Source organism: Talpa occidentalis, unplaced genomic scaffold, assembly GCF_014898055.3.
Source record: "Talpa occidentalis isolate TD23 unplaced genomic scaffold, MPIMG_talOcc4v2.1 talOcc4.11, whole genome shotgun sequence".
NCBI classification, from domain to species: domain Eukaryota; kingdom Metazoa; phylum Chordata; class Mammalia; order Eulipotyphla; family Talpidae; genus Talpa; species Talpa occidentalis.
The window spans coordinates 75,858,992-75,881,645 of record NW_023601104.1 but is presented as its reverse complement, the minus strand read 5'-3'; the positions used below and the strand labels follow the sequence as shown (position 1 = coordinate 75,881,645).

Below are 22,654 nucleotides of genomic sequence, written 5' to 3'. Positions count from 1 at the left end.
TCAAAATAAAACTTTTTAAAAAAGGAATACATACACACAGTACAAAATTTAAACAGGGTCTATAGTGAAAACTAAATTTCCTTTCCACTCAAGTCAGGCAAAATTAGCAGGTAACTTTTAACAGTCTTACTAGTTCACTATAAGGGGGAAAACCTCCCTAATTCAGATGAAATGCCACGTAAATCAGCTTGACTTTTTGAAAACAGCGAATGCTTTAAAGTAAATATTCCTCTTCAATCCTTTTTATTGTACTGTTTAACAACTAAAAACAGCTGCTATCCTAGCCCCTCCCCCAAACAAAACAAAATACAAAGAAAAATCACATAGTACACAGAGATTGAATATAGCCTGCTCTTTATTTGTAAATTCCAAAGCAGGAGCATTTTATTTAAGGCAGAATAGTTTGTTCCCTCACGCCTCTGAACGACGACAGTGACTGATGAAGGGCTGTGAATGAATATAAGACCATTTTCCTCAGAAAGAATGAGGAGCTGCCACAGCAACCTAAGCAATCGCAGAGGTCATGACAGCCTGGGAGAGAAGGACACACTAAGGTATCCACTCAGGGCCAGCGCACCCAATTTGCCATCCCCCTCCCAACCTCACCCCTTCAGTCTGGGATGATGTGAGGCTAATGCACTCAACTGGAAAGTGACAAAGACAAACAAGAAAATCACTTCCTCTGATTCCAGTATGGTATAATGCAGAGGTCGCAGATCCCGTCTGCATGAAAACCACCGGGAAATTTTATAAACACCACTAAAGCCAGGATCCCACTCGAAACCAAATAAATTTGATGTCTGCGGGTGGAGGCCCAGGTGCTGGTATTTGTTTTTAAGGCTCCACAGTGGTCTCTACGTGTAGCCATGGTTGGGAAGCAGGGGGACAGAGCTGTGGCTCACAAACAAGAGTCTGCATCAGAATCACCTGGAGGGCTTGTGAAACCATTATCACTGGGTCTCAGCCCCAGAGTGTATTCCATTGGTCTGGGTGGAGTGTAAAATTCTGCATTCCTAGCAAATTTCCAGGGTGATGCTGCTACTGGAACCACACTTTGAGGACCAGGGAAAATGACATGGCTTTGGAGTTGGACAGATGTGAGGTCAAATCTCAACTCTGTCATCATCTAAAGGGATGGTCTTGAGTGAATGACTTTAACTTCTCTGAGCCTCTGTTTCCTTATCTGTACTGGTCCTGTGAATATTAATATACGCAAAAACAAGCACAGTGCCAGGCACATCTATAAGTTTAACACATGGAGGGCCCTCGACCCTCCCCCTGGACACACATAGATCAGCAGAAGCTAGTAGGCTCATTGGCAACCCTCTGCCAGTCAAAGGCCAGTTCCCCACAACTAAGTCTGCAGCACCTACTGCCATTGGGCTCACCTGCTATGATGGAACGACTTCAGCTTTGGCTGCAGCAGCACAAACAGCACCACAAGGAGGAGAATGAGAGCCACGGAGCTGGCAGTGGAAGCCACTATGGAGAGTGTGGGAACTCCAAGTGATGTGTGCGCATCTTTGTCTGCAGAAACAAGTCATTGTCAGGAGTGTTTAGTACTGAAACATGTAGAACACGAGCTCCACAGTAGTTCTTGTCAAGGATCCTCTGCATGGCATCGTAAACAGGCGTGAAGCAGTCTGGGTGCTTTAGGACTGAATGAGCAGTGTGCTTTTACACACCACAGAAGGGGCCATTTCCCTCTCCCATTCCTGAATCTAAACTTCCCTTCACTTCAGGGCCTTAGAAGACCATCTGACACGTAAACTCACCTACCCCTGGAGACCTTACCTTTATAAACCACTTGTGATCCTATTCTCAATAACAGGTTCATAAACATCCACCATCCCACCATCTTAAGTCCCACTCATGTTTCTCCCTGTGTGGGAGGAAAACTGATAAGAACTGAACTGTACTAATCCCCTGTTCTAAGATCCTGTAGCATTAATTATAAAACCTCAGGCTAGTCCCCTCCCTTCTCTGGGATGTCACAGTCTGGAAGCCTAAGTGTAAGGCACAAAGATGGCTGTATGACACACTTCACTGCAGGCCGCTGAACTTTCCTGTCATGCTCTACTGGGGGAGGCAGTGGGGGGGGAGGCAGCAGCTGGATTGTAGTTCCATAATAAAACAGTCCATTTCCATTCAAGGAAAAAAAATAACATAAAAGAGCTACTATAGAAGGTATTAACATCGTGCTCATGTGTTAGCAGAACACAGCCAAAGGTCACTGCACTTGGTCAGGCAAACAAGAGATCCCAGGCATCAAAGGGACTTTACAAAACAGAAGTGGTGCCTTGCTAAAGGAACCAAGCCCCTCAGTGATTCCCTTGAAAACACCGTTGGACACACACCAGTAACCCTACTGTCCTTCACAAAGACACAGATTCCCCGAAAGAAGGGAGGCTGTGGTCATCAAAAAGGAGCTATACTGCCCCACAACACAGGGTGTTCTGGAGGAAGGGGGTGCCACTTCCCATGAATTAAAAGAAAGCAGAACTCCAACAGCAATTGGCCAAACTGACCCTCGTTGAGATGACAGCTGATCTCCATGGCTGGTTTCCATTCGCCATTCTTACAAGTCAGGTATTTGTAATCGCCCTTCAACATGTAGCCTTCAGCACACAGGTACTCGATGACGCTGCCTGAGTTCAGGGGGTCTTTGCAGGGCCGGGGGTGGCAGATGTAGCCACCATTCTCTGGCTCCGGGGGCAGGGAACACACTGCAAAGACAGAAAGAGCAGAGATACAATGGTGAGGTTTCCCAGTGCGCATCTGTCAATGGCACAGCGGAGGACAGCTCTGAAGGCTTCAACCAGAAACACAGGAGCAAAGAGCCAGTTGCCTGCAAAGGCTGTTGGCCAATTCAGGTTGCCACTGTCAGAGAGAAACATGCTGATAGGAGCAGTTCAGCTGTTTGCAACATTTCTCCATACTCCGCCCTGCCCCACCCCAACTGTCCAACTGTACCTCAGAACTATATCCATGGGTGAACAGTAAATTCTGACTAAAGTCTTGAACTTACAGACATCTAAAACGTATTATATTTCAATATAACCTACTAAAACCCACAATGTATCAGTGAAAAGTAGTGAACTGCTGGTAACCTGCATGAGGAAAGCCTCCAGCATCAATACCAGAATGAACTCCATCAGATAACAATATGCCATCTGGGCCTCAGAGGCCCAGAGACTTCCCAAGTGCCCCGTGCACCTCCACTCCCTCACCAGAGCAGCAGTCACTGGTATTACCGACCACTATGCCATAGTAAATCCCACATTTTTCATTCAGGCAGGACTGAATGTGCTTAAAAGCACCTTTACCTTCTGTCTTATGGCAGAGCCAAGTTCTGATTCTATTCCACCTGGGCTCTTTCCACCTTTAGACAGTGTTTCTATTACAGGGCAGCCCTGATATAAAACGGGGTACCTGACTGTGGATCCTCACCCGCGTGCTTAAAAGGACTTATCAATGCTCTACTGCAGGCACACGCGAAAGGTTAATAAAGGTTTATTTACAAGGGGCAAATGAGGAAATGTACAACTCACGGAGAAAAGTGGGAGACAAAGTTTTAAATGCATCCTACCCGATCCGCCGATCTGGAATCCCAAATGGCACCCTGAGAGCTGGCCGCGAGCCAGGAGCTGTGAAGCCAGGAGGCGAGCAAGAGAGCGACCCCCAAGGCCCACGTGTTTGATTTTTATACCACACCTGGCTGCTTAACTCCACCCTCAGGTCCCAGCCACCTTCCCTTTGGTGGTGACGGGATTTGTCTTTCCCAATGTCCTGATGGCTTTGGTCTGGAGTGGGGGTGGGGTCCATAATGCCTGCATGGGATTAGCTCAGGACATCCTTTCCCCCTAATACTTCTCCTCCAGGCGCAGTATAAGAATCACAACTGTTGCCTTTTTTTCACTTCCTCTGACAACCTGGAGGGACTGGGCGCCAGACGACAGTGTCTCTGGACTGTCTGATAAGGTGCTTTCCCACTCAGAGCACGCCCACCACTCTCTCATGCAGATGTGCCCTTCCAGCCTCTCACCAAACACCACTTCCTTCAACCTACAAACTGCTATTAAGCAAGCTGACTGCCAGCCAAGCCAAGGGTTGGATGCCAAGTTAAAAGAGATGATGGTGCCCTGCCCTCAAGCTGCTTATCATTCAAACAGGGAAAAAAGACTGTATTTTTAAAAAGATTTAAACAAAACAAAGCTGGGGTAGGAGCCACAGGATCCAGGAATCTGGGCAGTTTTTCTGAAACTAGTAAATAGCCTATATAAGCCCCCTTGGTCCTAAGGACACACCTTCAGACTCTTCCCACACTACCCACCATCCCCAAAGTCTTGAACAGGAGAGAGAGAAATACCCACTCTGGTGCATCTTTAAACTCTGGCCAAGTAGTTCAAAGAGCTGGCCAGGCAAATTTCTAAAAACTCAACAAATTGCGTTACCCTTTACATATTCTCAGTTTTGTTCAGGGCAACAAGGTGCAAGAGACCCAGGCAGCTCCCCAGGGAAGGCAGGACCCCTTCACAGGTCCAAAGTGCTGGGAAAGATGCTCTGGGGAAAGAGCTGCTGATTGTGAAGTCACTCCTGCTTTGCTGAGTATTTCTGCCATAAAGCCCACATCTTCACGGACTCATTGACTGGGACCTTGCAGGTCACCCAACACTCATTTTTTATAAGTGAAAAAAGCAAGGCCTGTAAAGTGACTTGCAATTCAATTTCATTTCAATTCAACTAATATTTATTCATCACTGTGGAGGACCACTGCTATGCTCTGAAAAAGGTTGAAAAAGACAAGCATGGTTTCCAGTGCCTGTAGTTAAACAGGGACATGACAGTTAAGTACACACATAAAATATGGACACATAGTATAAAATCCAAAAAGTTAGAAGGGTATGAAAAGTCCTTCACCTGTCCCCTAGTCACTGAATTCCTTTCTCAAAGGCAGTACTCCAGCTTCTTCAGTATTCTCCCAAAGATATCCTACACACAGAATATTCTGGTACATCTCAGAGAACGTGCTTGGTGGCACAAGAGAGGAATCTTGAAGCAGGAAAGATCACATTTTGTGTATGGAAGACAAGGAAGTGGCATTTCAAATGGGGTTTTATTTCATCAGGATAGGACGTGGTAGTTCGAAGCAAATGCATCAAAGTAAGAAACTACAGGGTAAAGCCCAGAGAACATCAAGTAGCCCAGTTTAGCTGAACTGTACAGTCTAGTAAAGAAAACTTAACCCCCCAAACACACACAAATGAAGAGAAATGAAAGCATCCTGGGACCTGACTGCAACAGGTATTTATACCACATCCAAAGGAAAACGGGAGCCTTTGAGCAGTCATGAGAAGGGCAGAACTTGACAGAAAGAGTGGAAGTTGATAGAAGATGGAGCAGGTGTAGAGACAGCCTTTAAGAATATGTCAACAGTATAGCAACCCTAAGTGTGGCAAAATAAACTATACAAAAGCTCCTTCACATTTATCCATGAAGGTCATACAAAGGAAACAAAGGAATCAACTACATGGATTCAGCATTGCATTCTGCTCCAGGTCCAAAGAAGGACATAAGGAAGCTTGGGGGATGGGGGGAGGCAAGGTCATTTTAAAACACCAAGAATAGTAGGAAAAATACGGTCCTTCTGCCCAGTCAAAGAACAGAATAAGAGAGTCTGGGCAAAGGGCAGAGATTCCAGAGGATCCTCTTGGTGAAACCTGTGTCAACAGGAAAGGGAAAAACACCAGAGAGCAAATAAATCATTTCACGACTTCTGGAAGTCTCTGTTTTGGGCAAGAAGTTGACTTAATCTGTGCATCAGGCTCACTCTGACAACCCCAGGTCCCCAAAGGGAGTTTCAAACTCTGTTCTTAACTCTGAGAGATGATAAACTCATCTGATTTGGCAAAGCTGCAAAATGTTAAAAAGAGATGGAGAAAACCAGAAGACAGTAATTTTACAGGAAAAAAAAATCAATTAATTCGCCATAGTTTGCTTCTCTGCTTTCCTTTAACTCCCACAGCCAGCGAGCAACAGGAGGCGGCAAGCAATTCTGCAGGCAGAGCGCCCTGTGGACAGTAGTCTCTCAGTGAAAGATGTCCAACCAATGGGTGAGGGAGCAGATGGAGAAGATGCAAAATGATCTCGCTGTGAGTCACTGCAGCCTAAAACCCTCGGAAGAAACCAACAAGAACCCTTAACTAGCCCTTCTAAATGTTTTGCTTCTGTTTTGGGGAATCAGCCTTTTAGGGGGAAGAAGCAAATTAAAACAAAACAAACTTTTATAAGATTCCATAAAAAGCAAATCAAAACAAGCTCCAGGAAAGGCCCAGGGGTCATGTTCTGTTTAACAAACTGAACAAATACTTGGGCCTTTAAAAGGTGGTAACGGGGAACAGGGAGTGTGAAGACCAGCTTGAGGAGGAGAACCAGACATTTAAATACCTAGTGCATTTTAAAAAGACTCAACAAAGGAGGTTCTGGCTGAGGAGAGTTACTGAGAAAACTCCACTCTTAAAACAGTGATTGCGGGCTTAAGAAACTGCCAGCTCACAGGTTTAAAATAATGTAGTTTTAAACTAAAATCAGTGTGGCAGCATTCAGAAGAAGACAACGAGGCACAGAGAAATAAATACACAATGAAGGTATCAAAAGAAAGTATGACAGGAGGAAAAGCTTTCCTGGGAATTCAGGGAACAACCCAACCCAGCACACTGACACTGTCATAAGGGACAAAGCTGAAACAGTGCCGTGAATGTCTCTAGTGGTGGTAATTTCGTCAAGAAATTAGAATGGGTGGGGCTGTAAAGGTGTATGTGATAACACTATGCGCTCAAAAAGCTTACAATCTAAAGAGGACACAGACAAGCACCCAGTGAGCTGCAAAGTAAACCAAAGAAGGTGCTCGTTTCTGTTATCCTGGGGTCTCCTTCTAGGCAGAGACACCTATTCATTCAAGCACTGCTGGTAACCAGAAGAAGGAAGAGTCCAAGGCAAAGAAAAACAGCAAAAAATGAGGGAGGGAAGGAATAAATGGATGCCATGTCTAGCACAGCATTGCCCAAGAGAAATATAATACAGCCACAGAGGTGATTTTAAACATCAAATCGTGTTGAGATATTTTAGATTATCTTTTTTAAAGATTTATTTATTTATTTATACAAGCACTGGGTATAGTCAGAAGCGCAGGAGGGCGAGAGAATTCACCAGAGACAGAGTGGGGAACAGAACAGGCAGACCGATGAAATACACTGCTGAGGGGAGCAGTGGGCACGGCAGGAGAGGTCTGCGCGCCATGTGGGACCCTTGCCGGCGGCCGGGGATCAAACCGGTGTTGCAGAGGCAGCCGGCAACTTTGCAGCCCAGCGCTCAACCGCTGCGCCACCGGGGAGGCCCTATTTTAGATTATTTTTTTCCTAAGTCTTTACACTTACAGCACATCTCTAGTCAGAATAACTGTATTTCAAGGTTCTCCATGGCCACTTGCAGCTGTGGCTGTTGTACTGAACAGCACAGATCCTCAGTGGAGAACAAGTGTGTGTGGGAGGCACTGGAGGAGCCTGGAGATCTGAAAACAGTGGAAAGGGTTCAGAACTGTACCCTGGCTGGGGCTAAGAGGTGAGATGTGGAAAGAAGGTAACACAGTTCTTTCAGGTTGATTTAAAAAAGCACAGTTAATGTGCTTGCTCTCAAAACTCTTTCTTGATAGATGAAGGTCCAAGTTCTACTTTTAGCCCTCAATGGTTTGTTAGGAGCAGAGAGAGCCAGAGAAACAGCGGGGTGAAACAGAGAAAAAAAAAGATACTCAAATGTGCATTTTTTGGACATAAGAAAGGGTGAATGATCACATCTTACGAGAGTGAGGAGGTTTTTTCTGAGGCCTCCTTAAAAAAATCTCTGTAAAAACAGCTCAGTAATTACTGACCACCTACTAAATGCCAAGCACTAGCCTAAGTACTTTACATGTACGACTTATTTAAACTTCACAAAATCCCTGTAAGAAACATGTTACAACACTATACAGATGAGCAAACTGATTAAGTGAAGTTAAGAAACTTGTTAGAGCCTCCCTAGTGGCGCAAGGGGTTAAGCGTCAGCACTATGAAGCTGTCTGCAGCTATTGCAGTACGAGTTCAAATCCCTGGCTGGCCAGGGAGCTGACCCACATGGTACAGCAGACCTCTCCTGTCTCGCCCACTGATCCCCTCACAGCAGTGTATTTCAGTGGATCCACCTGTTCTGCTCCCCACCCTGTCTCTGGTGAATCCTCTCACCTCCTACACCTCTGGCCTGCACCCCAACTCTTGTATGCATAAATAAATAAATCTTTAAAAAAAATTGTCAAAGGTCACCCAGCTAGTAAGGGGTACAGTTAGGATTTGAACCGAGGGAGGCTGACTTCCTACTCCATGGCACTGGGCAGTAACAGTGGACCCTTTTGGGTCTACTTCTCCGTCCATAGCTGTACTCGGGAAAGGGAGCCACAGAGAGGGAAGCCCAGTGACAAAGACAATCTGGCAGCTGCTGTGGACACTCGTCTCTATGCGGCTGAGTTTAGTTCACAGCACACTAAACCAGATGACCACTGAGGTCTCTTTCAGCAAATCTGCCTAAAGTTGGTCAGGTAGCTAGCTATTCCAGATTCATTCACGAAAGTTCAACAGCCACTGTGGTTTTTGAATTGAGCACAGGGTGTGAGAAGTTTGAGAAGCATCCTGTCTACATAAGCAACTGCATCGGCTGGGGCAGATTCCTGACTAGGGCATGTGGTGGGAGCAGGGAAACAGGAAGGAGAAGTTCAATTACTCAAGAGATACCCAAGGGCTGCTTCAGTTCCTGCTCTCCCAAGCTTTCTGCCTTCCTGACCCCCACTCAAACAGTCCACAGTCTAAAACAAGCTTCACTGAGAAGGAAGAGACATTTCTCATGCCATTTACAACCTTCCTTGCCTCTAAGACAAACCTCCCCAGCAGGCAGACAGGAAGCCCATTGTGCAGCCAGAATCCCTTTTCTCATGAGAACTTCTCACACTCTGAGGGGGGAGGGAGAACAGTAGGCATTAGCTCAAACCTCTCCCAGGGTGTGGCCCTGGGGCAGGGGAAAGGACTGGGAGAAACCACCTAGAGCTACCACCTGAAGCTCAGACTCCCAGCTGCAACTCCTGCAGGACCCCCGTGGTCATTTTCCTAGGAGAGGCCAGGGCCGAGCACTGCTCTGGTTGCGGAACCTGTCCATATTATTTTAGGTCTGAGCTGCTTGCTTACTCTCTCCAATCTCACAAGAGGGGAAATGCTTTCAGAGCCAACAAGGGGGAGGAATGTTTTCTTTATTGCACCCGGTCCCAAACATGAAAACTCTTGTCACTGGAAACAGTCACCAAAGTCCTTAGTCATTCAGAAAGAACTGCTGTTTCTCTCCTCTGACCTGAAAGCACATGCGTCACCTGGAACCCCACCCATCTTTCAAGATGTAGTTCCAAGGTCGCCTGCTCCGACACCACACCAAAGAGAACTATCAGAGAAGTACCCAACCCACAGTGAGCCTTGAAGCAACAACAGCCAGGTTAGTACTGATCTGACGACCCTGTGCGGGCTTGGGCAGATCCTCCTGTTTCTCAGTTCCCTCATATATAAAAATGGGGTTACTAAAGGTATCTACCTCACAGGGTTGCTATGCAGATTAATCACAATCATGCTGGTAAAGCACCCAATATTTGGATCTGTTATACAAGAAGTGGTCAGTGGGCCTCCCTGGTGGAGCAGGAGGTTGGGCACCACACTATGAAGCAATCCACAGCCTCTGCAGCATGAGTTCCATCCCCGGCCAGCCAGGGAGAAACCCACACGGCGAAGCAGACCTCTCCTGCTTCTCCCGCTGCTCCGCTCAGCAGTGTATTTCGATCAACCCGCCTGTTCTGTTCCCCGCTCTGAGCCTGGTGAATCCTCTCACCCCACCCCTCCCCCACACCTCTGGCTTGTACCCCGTAAATAAATAAATCTTTAAAACAACAACAACAAAAAAGACGTGGTCAGTAACAATAGCTTCATTTTTCCTCTGTGTTCCCATACATCTTCTTTACCCCTCTCTATTGTCTCTAACTACTTTCTCAAACGTCCGTTCTTCCCCCATCTCTCCACTAACCCCACCCACCCACCTAAGCTTAGCACAAACGTTTGCTCTACTCATTTTATAACCCCTATTCTTGGCATAGACTCTGGTAGATAGTAAATAGCTGGTAGAAAATGGATTTGCCTTGTAAAATTTTGCCCACATTTCAAATTAGGTATTGATATGTATGTATGTATGTGGATTTCTGGGCTTTTGATTCTGTTCCCTGTTATTTTTGTTTGTTTTATTTTTTGCTTTAGCTATTCAAGGGTCTTTCACGATTCATATAAATTACTTTCTCCCCCTAGTTCCTTGAATAACATCATCGGAATTCTAATAGGGATTGAATTAAATTTATGTATTACTTTTGGTAAAGTAGTCATTCTGACTGTATTAATTCTTCCTGTTCATGAATATGGAATACGTTTCCATCTCTTTATGTCTTGTTCTGTATCTTTTAGTAGTGTCTTACGATTTTTGCTGTATAAGTCCTTCATATCTCCTTAGTTAATTTCTAGATATTTAACTCTTCAGAAGAGTCAAGTACAGGTTAGAGCAAAGAAAATCACTGTGCATAGCACATCTTATGTCTCATGTCATATCCAACTGTGAAAATATACTCCTAACCTAATAGGATATGGTCACCAAAGGGCAAAGCATGGTCTTAGGTGTCAGACAGAACAATCTGGGTTTGACCTACAGACGTGATCTGCAACCTTGTCAACTGCCTGAGCTCTTCTGAACCTTACTCCAAACAGCCATACCCATCTCTATGAAGTATTTGCGAGGACTACTAAAACTGCGAACCTAAAAGTATCTTGCATCAGCCTGGCACATATCAGGCATTGATGAATTTTTCACATAGAAAACTAACCCTTACCTCTGCTTTTAGAATGGAGGAGGGCAAAGACTTTGGCAAAAGAAAAAAATGGGACTGTTTCAGAAACTTCTGGATATCTGGAGAGGAGATTGGCAGAGCAGGGATAGATCTTGCTTTGTCTCTCCTTGCTCTAGCTCAGTAAAATATACCAGTCCCTTCCCCACTTCCTTTCTAGAAGACAGTCTGGGCTACTCTTGACTGACATATGCACTCTACATAGCATGTTACCCTTTCATCTCCTCTTGTTCTCACAGCCAGGGGCACAGGGTAACAGGCTGACCCCTGCTCGTGTCCTGCAAAAAGACCATTCTTTTTCACCCTACTGCTCCAGGCCTGGGTCACTCGGGGTCTGAAGGCCCCCATCCAGTGCAGTGATACAGAGCAGAGCCTAGGTAGCTGTACCATAATCACACTCCCATGATGGTGGGTAGAGCTAGGAAGCACAGACCTAAGGAGTCTGGTTATTCCATGTGTATTAACAAATATTACTATGTGCTTGAGAGTAGTAGTTAAGGGTTAAGAGAAAGCAGACAATGTTTATTTTTTTTCTCATCAGCACTGCTACTTCCTGGTCTCATGTCCTCCACCCTAACTAAGCATGTGTGTTTGTTCCCTGCCACCTACCCCCTCCCCACACACAGACACACAATTCCCCACCTCCAGGAGGATGCCTGCTGGTCATCAGGATTAGAAGGCTCAGGTCAGCTGCTTAAGGCACTGTCCAAACTCAGAAGGGTAATGATGAAGGATAATAATTAACTTAGGAGTCTGGCTTGAAGTTTAAAACAGAGTTGGACTCTTGGGTACAAAGGTCAGAGCTGTGGTTTCATTTCTAATTCTAACATCAAATGGTAAGGCCTAATGCCAAGCCCAGTGCCATGTACGCAGAGGAGAGAGGAAGCCTCCGAAAACACTGAAAACAAATGTAATGATCTCCATTGTCCAATAGGGTAGAAGTGATGAAGAGAATTAACATTTATTATGAGACATTACATTGGGCACTCTTGCCCTATGAGAAAGATGGGATCAAAATTAGTTCAGAGGAAAGAAGACTGAAAAATTTAGTAATGGCCTGAGGGTTACAACAGCTACTAAATATTAGAGTCTGGATTCAAACATTAGTTTACCTTCTATTATAGGGAAGTTCCTTGATTACAGATGCCACTAGAAAATTTTACACCAAGAGCTACAAAAGTATAGTATGGCGGTGGAAAACATCCAGACAAAAGTTACAATAATTCCTGTTTACAGAAGAATGTGGACTGGTGAGTTTACTTGAGCCCAGAGAAGCCAGTTCGTATCTCAAGTGGGGCCACATTTTTCCAGGAGAGGCAGGGGAGCAAGACAGACAGTTTCCTTCACTAACCTCTGAGCACTGCAAACAATAGAGCTATTTAAGGGTCACAAGAAACAACTCTGCAAGTGGGAGAAGGTATGTCTTCCATGAGAAATATGTGAAAAGAAAGTTGCCATTAATGCAGAATGGGCTGCCTTTCTACTCAAGGCTCAGGATTGCTGGGGTGTCTCTGTCGAAGCATGAAATAAACAACTTCTGCCATGTACTACCCAACAGTGAGTCAGAGAGCTTTCTGCTTCCACCAGTTGCTTCACAGGCATATATAACTGCAAAGAGTGAAAGGAAATAACTGGTAAACTTCAATTACAGATGGTGGGAAAAATCTGCTGAGGTGATGTCCTAAAACACCTGCCTAAAACTAGCCAAACACCAGTAACTGAGGAATAAAAGTTTGAACGTCTTATCTGAAGAAAGAGATGTGATTGCGTCTCCTTGTGACAAGAAGGTATAACTCTCAGACCACGAGTCTAAGCAGGCATGAAGTGAGCCCTGCACATTCTGGGGTGCTTGCATCAGGCCTGGAGCAATAAAAGGAAAAGTTTTGGGGTGAGACCAGGGAAATGGAAGTTTTCAGGGTTGCAGGCCTTTTCTTTATCACCTCTGAACCAACAAGTACAGAACACTGTGACAAATGAACATGGGTAGATGAAGCCAAAAATGACCAAGTCTCACATGCCACCAGAAGAAAAGCAGCTGGTCTTTCTTGGATTCCTTTGTTCCTCCTAGAAGGGGAATGTCACCCTGTACTACCATCAGCTGACCAAGAGCAGTGAGGAGATGAATAAACCCAGGGGACTTTTTTTACTTTTCTACCATTTGAGTGTTTCTACAGTTCTGGACCATATGGGTTTAGGAAGGTCAGTCAAAGGGTTGTGCTCCACAGAACACTCCTGCAGATTTCTCTCGGCCTCCCAGATAGCAGGGAACCTCTCACCTCCTGTGAATCCATCCTACAAGTTTTTTTCTGAGGAAGTTATACATAAGCCTTTGAAAAGGGTTTTTTAAAACAACAGGAATCCATGCAAACCTGCCACAATGTCTAATCAGGGTGCCTGGCCCTCAAACTACTTTACCACATGTCTGGAACCGCTGCCTCCCACACACATTTGAGTCTGGCCTGTATATTTATCAGCCTGGTTCCAGCATACTGTCTCCTTGATCATTAAAACACAGTGACCTCAATACACTGACTAGTGAGACTTAGGCCTGACCAAGGCTGACGGGGTAGAGTCTCACAGTGAGGTCGATGCTCCTGTCTTCTCCCCTGGCTTCTCTCAGTCTGTGGACCCTTGACTTTGGCAAGCCACTCGTCAGTGACCTGAGTATGAGATATCCCCAGAAGATATCCCCACACATTCTGTACATCAGAAGATAATTTGCGTCCAAATGTGTTGCACAGGTAGCACAGAAAACATCTTTTAATTCTCTATCTTCCAAGAAGTGGGTGTAAAAAAAAGGTTCATTAACTTTTGTCCAGAAGAGAGTAAAAAACATTTACAAGTGTTGATTCTTATACTCTCTTGTTTCACTTTCCTTATAGGAAATCCTTTGTTAATTCAACAAATATCTACTGCACACGTACTATGTGCCTGGTTGGTACTAGAAATTCAAGAGCAAGTAATATATGGTTCTTTCCCTAAGGAGATTTTATTTTCTTTGGGGATAAAGATAATGAGCTCCAGCCAGGTTATAATAATAGTAAAATCTACTCTATCTCCCAGGGTTCATTTGAAAGATTACATTTTTCCATTCATTCTTTCAAAGTTTTTGGGAGGTACCAAAGTGCTGTCGCAGGCAATGGGGGAAGAAGGGCAAGAAAATGAAAAATACACAGGCCCTACTCTCTGGAAGTTTACTATCTAATAAATGATCATAAAAGACACATGGTAGAAATCAATATGGGCTACAACAGGAAGTTCTGAAGACGATGAATCCAATGGGAAAAAGTCAGAAATGATGGAAGAAATGGTCGTTTCTTTAGGGGGAAGTGGGACTGTAGTCATGGGATAAAAGCTTTGACTGTGGGGTTGTGACCGGCAGGGGGAGATGACAGGGGGGGATCAGGCATGAGCAAAGGTGGAGAAAGATAAGGTAGGGTGTATACGGAAAGCAATAAATATTTCCAAGGTTTACCAGGAGATAGGAGGAAACTTAGAAAATCAGACTGACACCAGAAGAGGGAGGGCCTTGAATACAGGATTAGGAAATGAAAACTCTTTCATAAAATGAGACTTTTAAAGAGCCCTTCTGATATTATTCATAACAAAATGAGTCGCTGCTCCACAGTACTAATTCAACTGAAGAAGCCAGTCATACAATATTTGCCTGTGTACTCTGGAAACTATTTTCCAATGGAACTATGTGTGCTGGTATGGTGGAGTGCAGACAGGGAGAGGACGGGGCGAAAGCCATATGAATTTTCCAGTGCAGATTCATCATGCTTCTTGAATTTGCCTTGGTGGGGTGGTGGAGGAAAGAACAGGAGGGACTGGGACAGACAAAAGGAATACAAAGGTATCTTGTGGTCAATGTCTTTCCCAGGGCTCGCTCACATGGCGGCAGATGGTCTATCCCTAGAGGACTGGGTCTCAGAAAGCAGCTGCTCCCAGGTCCTGGCTCTAACAGCTGGGGCCACAGGACCTCTTTGCACAAGCTGAATGCCAGAAATCAATGGCTCTCATTGTGCCTGCATGCATGAGCTCTCATGTCCAGACTCATGCTCCACGCCTGCCTAGAACAGAGGACTGGGAAAAATAACACTACACGCTCTGAAAGACTGCACTTGCAAATTAAAGAAAAGATACAGTATTATAAAGTCCAATTCTATTTAAATTACCTTGACTTTGCTAGGAAACTATTGAGATGCTAATTATTTGAAAGAAAAAGAACCTGCTCACAAAAGGGTCAAGCAGGGGAGGGGCAGAGTACAGGTCATAATCAGAAAATCACTAGGTGCCTCTGCTTCCTACACAATGTATGGAAGGGTCTGGCTCCACCATACCAAGAAAAAGCAGGCAATGATGTTTCATGTACTAGAAAACGGGATAAAAATCCACAAAACCATGTGTGTGTACACAGACGAGTATAAGTGTATGATTACATAATTAGGCACATTAAAGTATTTATACTGCTGAGACTAAAAGCCCTTACACTCATAGGCATTCCACCAAAGTTGAAAGGGGAAAAAAGAAAACTGAAAATAAAGCATCTAATTGCAATCTTCCACAAAGCCAGACATCCCCAGCTGGTGCCACAGCTGAATTCTCTTAATTAACATGTTTTAATGGCAAGTATGAAAGACACTGTATGCTTATCAACTCCATGCCATGGCCAGCCAGGCATGGGGGGAGCCTAAAATACTGCTATCATTAGAGTCTTCTCTCTATTATAATGGTACCCTGCTGTGGGAGGTTTGGTTGTTTTTTCTTTAAAACTTAGCTGCTGAAAGCACATACCCACAGCTCTATATCCACAAAGTTGGGGACAGAGACTGGGGAATATGAAAAAGTTCAGTCTATCTAGGAGATACTTTATTTTTTTTGGTTTTCTCTTTTTCAACCCAAACTTGGGGCTTACCAAGTAAAGAAGGCTAGCAATATTTGAGCTACCTAGTGTTTTAAATGGGAGCCCTACCTTAAAGTCTTGGTTAATATTTAAATGGAAAGATGGCAAATTAGCACATAAATGAGTACATAACATAGGAGTTAAGGCAATAGATCAAGAGAGTAGCTCAAAGAGGAATGTATTCTAGAGCACAGACTCTCACAGTTCTGGAAAGGCCTTTAACACTTATAAAATGGTCTGTTTTGTATGATTCTTAGAACAAGGTTACAGGTGGTCCCCCATTTCTCTGAAAAGGGCACCCAAAGTCAAATAATAGATTTACATATTATAAGGAAATCATATTTTCTCAGGCAGTCAAACAAGATCATAAAATGCCTAATTATACACTCTTTATATAGAGTCTTGAATAATATAATTTGGATATTTTATATATTATCCCTTAATTCTGTGTATATTTTACTATTCACAATTGAGTGGGGCTGCTGATTTACGTCAGGGAGTGTTCAACAGCTATTGAGTCCCCACTTCTGGCACATTCCGCTGAATTTTGAAATCTTTTCTTTAGAAAAACTAACTTTCTTGTAGCTATCATCAGCAATGCCATTTTTCCATTTCTAACTCATCTTTACAAAATTCAGGTGCAGAAACTCAAGCTACCACTCCATCATACATGGCTGTACAGACTGAACCAGCAACACGGATGAGTGCTGCAGGCTGGCAGGCAGCCACACCTCACTACCTCTCAAGAGGTTCTTTTCGGACACAGAAACATCAATTCCAAAGAGCGCCTGCACCCCTATGTTTATAGCAGCACTGTTTACAATAGCTAAGCTTTGGAAACAGCCCAAATGCCCAAAAATAGATGACTGGATCAAGAAGATGTGGTACATATACACCATGGAATATTACTCCGCATTCAAAAAAGATCAACACATGCAATTTGCAGCAACATGGATGGCGCTGGAAGGGATCATGCTCAGCGAAATAAGCCAGAAAGAAAAAGAAAAATATTGGATGGTCTCACTCATAGCAGGAATCTAGAAAACTTAAATAAGGGACCAGGAAAAAGAATAACTATAAGAAAGTGAAAATCAAAATCAACAAACAACTATGAACCAGAGACACTCTATGGGGGGGGGGGTGAGGAAGGGAGGGATTGGGGTCAAAATAAGGGGGTTGCAATTGTATGGGGAATATAAAAATAAAATTTATAATTAAAAAAAAAAGAGGTTCTTTCTCAGCTGCTTCACAAAAGTCCAAATTCATTACACAAAGGCGACTGAGGGTGTTGATTTACAATGTACCAGAGTACAGGTTGTTCCTAAGACAAAGAGGTTTAAAAGCTGACAGCTCAGCACTGCTTCAGAACTACCTCAGGAGATAATGAATTTGGATTCCTTGCTCCCTTAGTCCCCTAGCCCCAAAGGCCCAGAATTATTTTGATGAGTGCAAAGAAAATACATTCTTAGGTAGTCGCAGATACAAATGAGGGAGCTGTCTAGGAGGAAGGATCTCTGGCACACAGCAACACACACCTGCACTGAACGAAGAGCCAGGTCTCATCCAGTGCTCAGACGTTTGCACTGTGAGGGAAGTCAAGCCAGTCAGCACCTGCCACAGGCCTGGCACTCAGGATGACAGCTCACTCTGGGTTTCCTGATCCTCTATGCCTTGTTGATGGAAAAGGCTTGTCACACATGCAATTCGGGGAACCTTTAGAGTCTTTACAGAATCCTCCAGCAAAACCTTCAGTGGGATAAAAGCACAAGAGTTTCTTCTCCAATCAAGAGCAATTTGTCCTATGGGAAACAGACTGATTGTACCTCCCATACGCTGTACAAGTCTTCTAGGGCTAGTCCATTAGAACTTGCAGTTATTCTGCAAAACCAGACAAAACCACACATCCCAAAAGGGCTTGGAAGTTGCAAAGTAACTGATTCTGAACTCTGGGCCTGATGTTTTCACCCTCAACCCGTCCCCTCAATCTTCCTATCTAGCCTCATTTCTCAGAGGGACAAAGTAAACCAATGTGTACACCGCTGGGCCTTCTGTGGCTGTGGGCAGAGGCACTGGAAGTCAAGTCCTGTTTTAGGGACCACCTTGTTACTCAACCATAACAAATGATTTCAATAGTTATCTACTAGTAATCCAGAATAAAGTATTTGGGGCCTCATGGCTTTCACATGAAGAGGAAAAGAGCTCGGGGTTTTAAAGGCAATAACATGACGTGAAAGAGTCAACACTCTAAGCTAAGTGTTCCTGCTCCTTCCTAGCACTTCTGCTGCAAGGGCCCCAAGCCCCTTGGTGGAGAAAGCTAAGGCTGGCAGCAGAGTGTTTGCAGGACTGCACCCTGGCCTAGGCTAGGAAGAGCCTAAGGAATCTCACTTCCCAGGACTGCAAACCTGAGCTTGGGGGTGGGTCAGCAGGGTGTGGCAGGCCCAGCCAAGGCACAGGAGCTAGTAGAAATTGCCATTTACTTTCTGACTTAGGAGAACTGGGCAATAACTTCTTTGGCAGTTATTTACTTTTCCCTCTTTCTACCGGAAATTGATAGATCTTGCGATAAGCATAACAAGGTTATGTTTGTTTGTTCTCACTGATAGAATCTTTTTTCAATAAAAATTTATTTTCCTAATTTCCATTTTTCACCAAGAACAACTACTAGTAGTTTTTGACTGATTCTCTTTGATTTTACTTACAATTCAAAGTTATCCAATTTCCTTATTTAAAATTGTTAAACAGGTGCAGGGCACAGGGGAAAGGTAACAGTACTCAGCAATGTCAAGGGTTTGGGAAACAGCACTCTTACTACTGATTAGGTATGAGGTGACTTATGTCATTTGGACCTAAGCAATAATCCTGGCATTCCAACATGACCAGCTGAAGGCCTGGAACCTGCTGTTTCTGGGCCCACTGGCCAACCAGGGGACATCACCTCCACACCAAGTAGGGATGGTTAAAGCTTTACCCAGGGAAGCACCAATAGCTGGTCCAACTCAGTCTACAACAACTTCATGGTCCGAGTTGCTGTACCCTACCAGGGGGCACTGCAGAGGGTCAAGGCCAAAGGCGCCATGAGACTACGCTCACACAAGCAGAAGAAACCTTCTACCAGGCCATTCTTCCCTCCCAGTACCAACAACATGAATCCCTTCCAAGAACCATGGAGGGACATACTCCAGTTTACTGTGACAGACTAATGTACTTCCCCCAAAACCACATTTTTCCTAATGATGTTTTAAGAATCTTCAAAAAATTGCCAATATCTTTCTATAAGTCTAAATGTTTCTGTTGACTATCCAAGGTTGTTCTCAATTTGGCTTGTCCCATTTCTCTAAAATCAAATCCCATTGGTTTCACCTCAGCCCAGTCTTCTGGCTCTTCTCAATCCATCTTCCTCTCCTTTCAATATCCTCCATTCTCCCCTCCATCAACTCAAACCCAGTCCATAATGCAAAGTCTAATCTGAGTATTCTCTTCTATAGGAAATTCTTTCCTCTGAAATAAATCAACCATAGTTATACAATCTAATCACAGCTATATATTATTTTGTTAAGCAGTGCTACATGTGAATTGGTCCTGTCTCTCCAGGTACCATGAGCTCCTCAAGAAGGCGGAGCATTCACCTTCACCATTCTGGGCACATCTGAGGCACTGGACAAAATATTTGATGGAACCTGTATATGGAAGGGCTGATATCTCTTTATAACATGGACTGGTCTAAATAAATGCCTAAGAAGACCCCACCTCTTGCTTTCCAGCTCTCTCCTTCCCACACTCTGTTTTTAGACCCAGTCCTGGCAAATTCTGAAACTTCTTCCCAAAGACAGTAGCGTTTCAGCTTGCATCAAAACATCAAAGAAAGGATTTCACAACACCCCCACATCCCTTCAGGCTCCAAAGCTATTCAAGGGCACCCTGTTTAAACAAGAGATGCAGTATATTTTTGGGAAATGATGAAACAACTTCCCATAAGAGGAAAGTAAAAATTCCCCAAGAGCAAAAAGGCTTCTTGGAAAACAAATAGAACAGCTTCCCTGCCAGAGCAGAGAGAAAGGATTTGACATCCAGGCTCTTCATCCTTGGCAAAGGAGCCTGTTGTGCTGGGAACAGGAGAGATTTGAGCTGCAGTGGGGGGAAAAGAAGCAAATCCTGAGGGCCAGATTAGTACTTTCAGATCTGAAAGTCCAACATCATGCTTCATTTGATACTGCAGAAGGTACTTCTGGGGAGCTCCCCACCTTCCCTTTCTCTCACACACCCTAAACAACAGATGTGATCCTAAACACAGTGTGACTATGACCATATTTTACAAATACCAGGAAACTGTTATTTAAAAACAAGTGCACAGTAACTCCTCTGGTCGATGTCAAGACCCTTTGTAATAACCACACTCTTTTTTTTTTTTTTTGAGGGGAGGGGCCCATAATTTTGTTTTCATATATTTGACTATAAGGATTGTTTTCTCACATATTCCAAGAGAGCCTGTGTTTCAGGGGTGGCAGCATGGGCCAAGGAGGGTAGAAGGAGAGAATTCAAATCACTTTCTTTGATTCCCCAAGGCTTATCTAGCTACTCATTTCCCTTTAAAAACTACTACTAATCAAAAAAATATTACAGCAACATGAGCAGTACTTTTCAAGTAAGAAGAAAGAAAAGCATCGCCCATAAGGTAAACCACTTGAATCCAAGTCCAAATAAAAGCCTAATGTTTCCATAGCTAGTAACACACCCTTTATAAGTGTTCTGACCTCACCTCTTTAGCATAAGCCCCTTCTCCTGAACTGAGCCAATATCCATCTTGCCTGTGTGGACAGACTAGAAGGCAGCGTATGCAGCAGATCAGGCCTGAGCTTTGCCTGCATCCGCAACATGAGCCAAAACAACCCCTTTTGCTGTCTCACTTTCCCCATCTCCCTAGTGACCATTCTCAAGAACCAATGAAAGGACCTTAAGAAGCTAACAAGATCAATAACTCTTTCAGATGTAATAAAGATGTGAAAAGTTCCAGCCATCTGACTTGAGTGGCCCCCCTCATCCCACACAGAGCCTTCCCTTTCCCTGGCCCCCACGCCTCAGCCCTCTCATTGCAGGTCACTCAGGTCTGTAGTCTAAGAAGAAGGATGTCCTTTTCTCAGCACCATGTGGATTCTTGTGATAAAGTTATTTCAGAAAGTAAAAGTTAACCTACGTAAGCTGCATCTCTAACAGTTTTCCAGGGTTCATGATATTTTATTTCCTAAGCTGCAGAAGGGGGTGCAGGATGGTGGGTGTGGTTAAATAGGAAAACTAGCACCATCCACAATTCTTTCTGTGAAGAGGGCCTCGCTGCCAGCAGCACAGGTACCACTTTTTAAATGGGTTAATTTAAAATAAGTCAATTTATCATTTTTCAAAAAAAGCAATAACTGAATTGGTGGTGAGGAAAACAAGGGTCTAGATGTTTCTGTCTGTTCAGTTTATTCCCTCTCTGCAGGCAAGAGATGCTGAACTTACTAGGATGTTGGACAATTTATTAGGGTGTCTATATCACAGTTCCTTAACCACAAAAATGAAATCCCCTTGTTTTGCAGTTATTAACATTACGGGGGCAAATCCTGTAAACACAGTTTATGAGGAAGGAACATACAGGGTAGGGATGGAGATGTAGCAACTGTCCCCTAACAAAGACTAATAGAAGACAAATGAAACAAAGACTAATAGAAATTAACTCTGTCTTTAATTGGAAAGGGTGAGTCAGTGGGGAGACTAAGAATGAAAAAAGCAATTATCCTACCAGAATTCATACTTGTTGAGTTCTGCGGGGGCTGAGAGTCAAACAGGCTCTCCCCAGCAAATGGTGAACAACTTTGAGAAAGAGGAAACAGCACAAGCATGACATTGGGGGTATATGTCACGGTGAATTATGGGAATGATAAAATGCCTGGTAAAGTTTCAGGACAGGGAGGTGGTCACAGGGCTGGAAAGATGATGCAAGTACAGACGAGAAATATGTTGCTAAGCAGTATAGACCTTACTATAAGCCTTATAGTGAATCCTGAGTTTTTCTTTAAAGAGTTAGAGATTTTGAGTTACTCTGACAGAAGGATAGAAGACAGATTTGAAGGGAAGGAAGTAGGCAAGACACTAGAGACAGAGAAACCAATAAAAGTCTAGCAAGAGATAATGAGGCCTTAGAAGTCGGCAGACTTATTTTTTTCTTGGAAGGGGCCATCGTTTTTACCTCTGACTGTGGTTAATCTGCTGGCAGCCTGCCTACCCACCCATACCAGCACAATCAGGAAGAAAAGTGCTGTTGCTTCTTTGCTAACAGAAAGCCAACTGTCCAGTGAAAACTGAAGACTTTGGAGAGGAGATATACTTCCAGAATCCCTATTACTGGTGAGTTCTGGTCCTCTGGACAATAAGCTGCAGAGAACTAATGAACACAATGATCCAAAAAGAATGTGCATCATTTTAAGAAGAGAAAGCTGTAGTGTGCAAAAATGCTAGATTACCTTGAACCCCCATCCAAATAACTTTTTAAAAAATCTATCATAAGGGGCCTCCCCGGTGGCGCAGCAGCTGAGCGCTGGGTTGCGAAGCTGCCCACAGCCTCTGCAGTGCCGGTTCAATCCCCGGCTGCTCCCCGGCCACCGGAGGAGAGTCCCACGTGGCGCGCAGACCTCTCCTGCCGCCCGCTGCTCCCCTCAGCAGTGTACCTCGGTCCTTCTGCCTGCTCTGCTCCCTGCTCTGGCTCTGGT

General features: G+C 44.2%; 1 protein-coding gene across 6 annotated transcripts in view; it reads right to left on the bottom strand.

Moving 5' to 3' along the window:
* The window catches only part of SUSD6 (sushi domain containing 6), a 96,174-nt gene that overhangs the window by 8,259 nt on the left and 65,261 nt on the right, over nucleotides 1–22,654 (bottom strand). For all 6 annotated transcript variants that reach the window (XM_037503573.2, XM_037503574.2, XM_054691261.1 and 3 more), the window contains exons 3-4: nucleotides 2,529–2,726; nucleotides 1,389–1,527 (exon numbers count right to left, since the gene is read on the bottom strand). In XM_037503573.2, coding sequence (XP_037359470.1) covers nucleotides 1,389–1,527; nucleotides 2,529–2,726 — 337 coding nt within the window. The remainder of the gene's footprint in view (nucleotides 1–1,388; nucleotides 1,528–2,528; nucleotides 2,727–22,654) is intronic.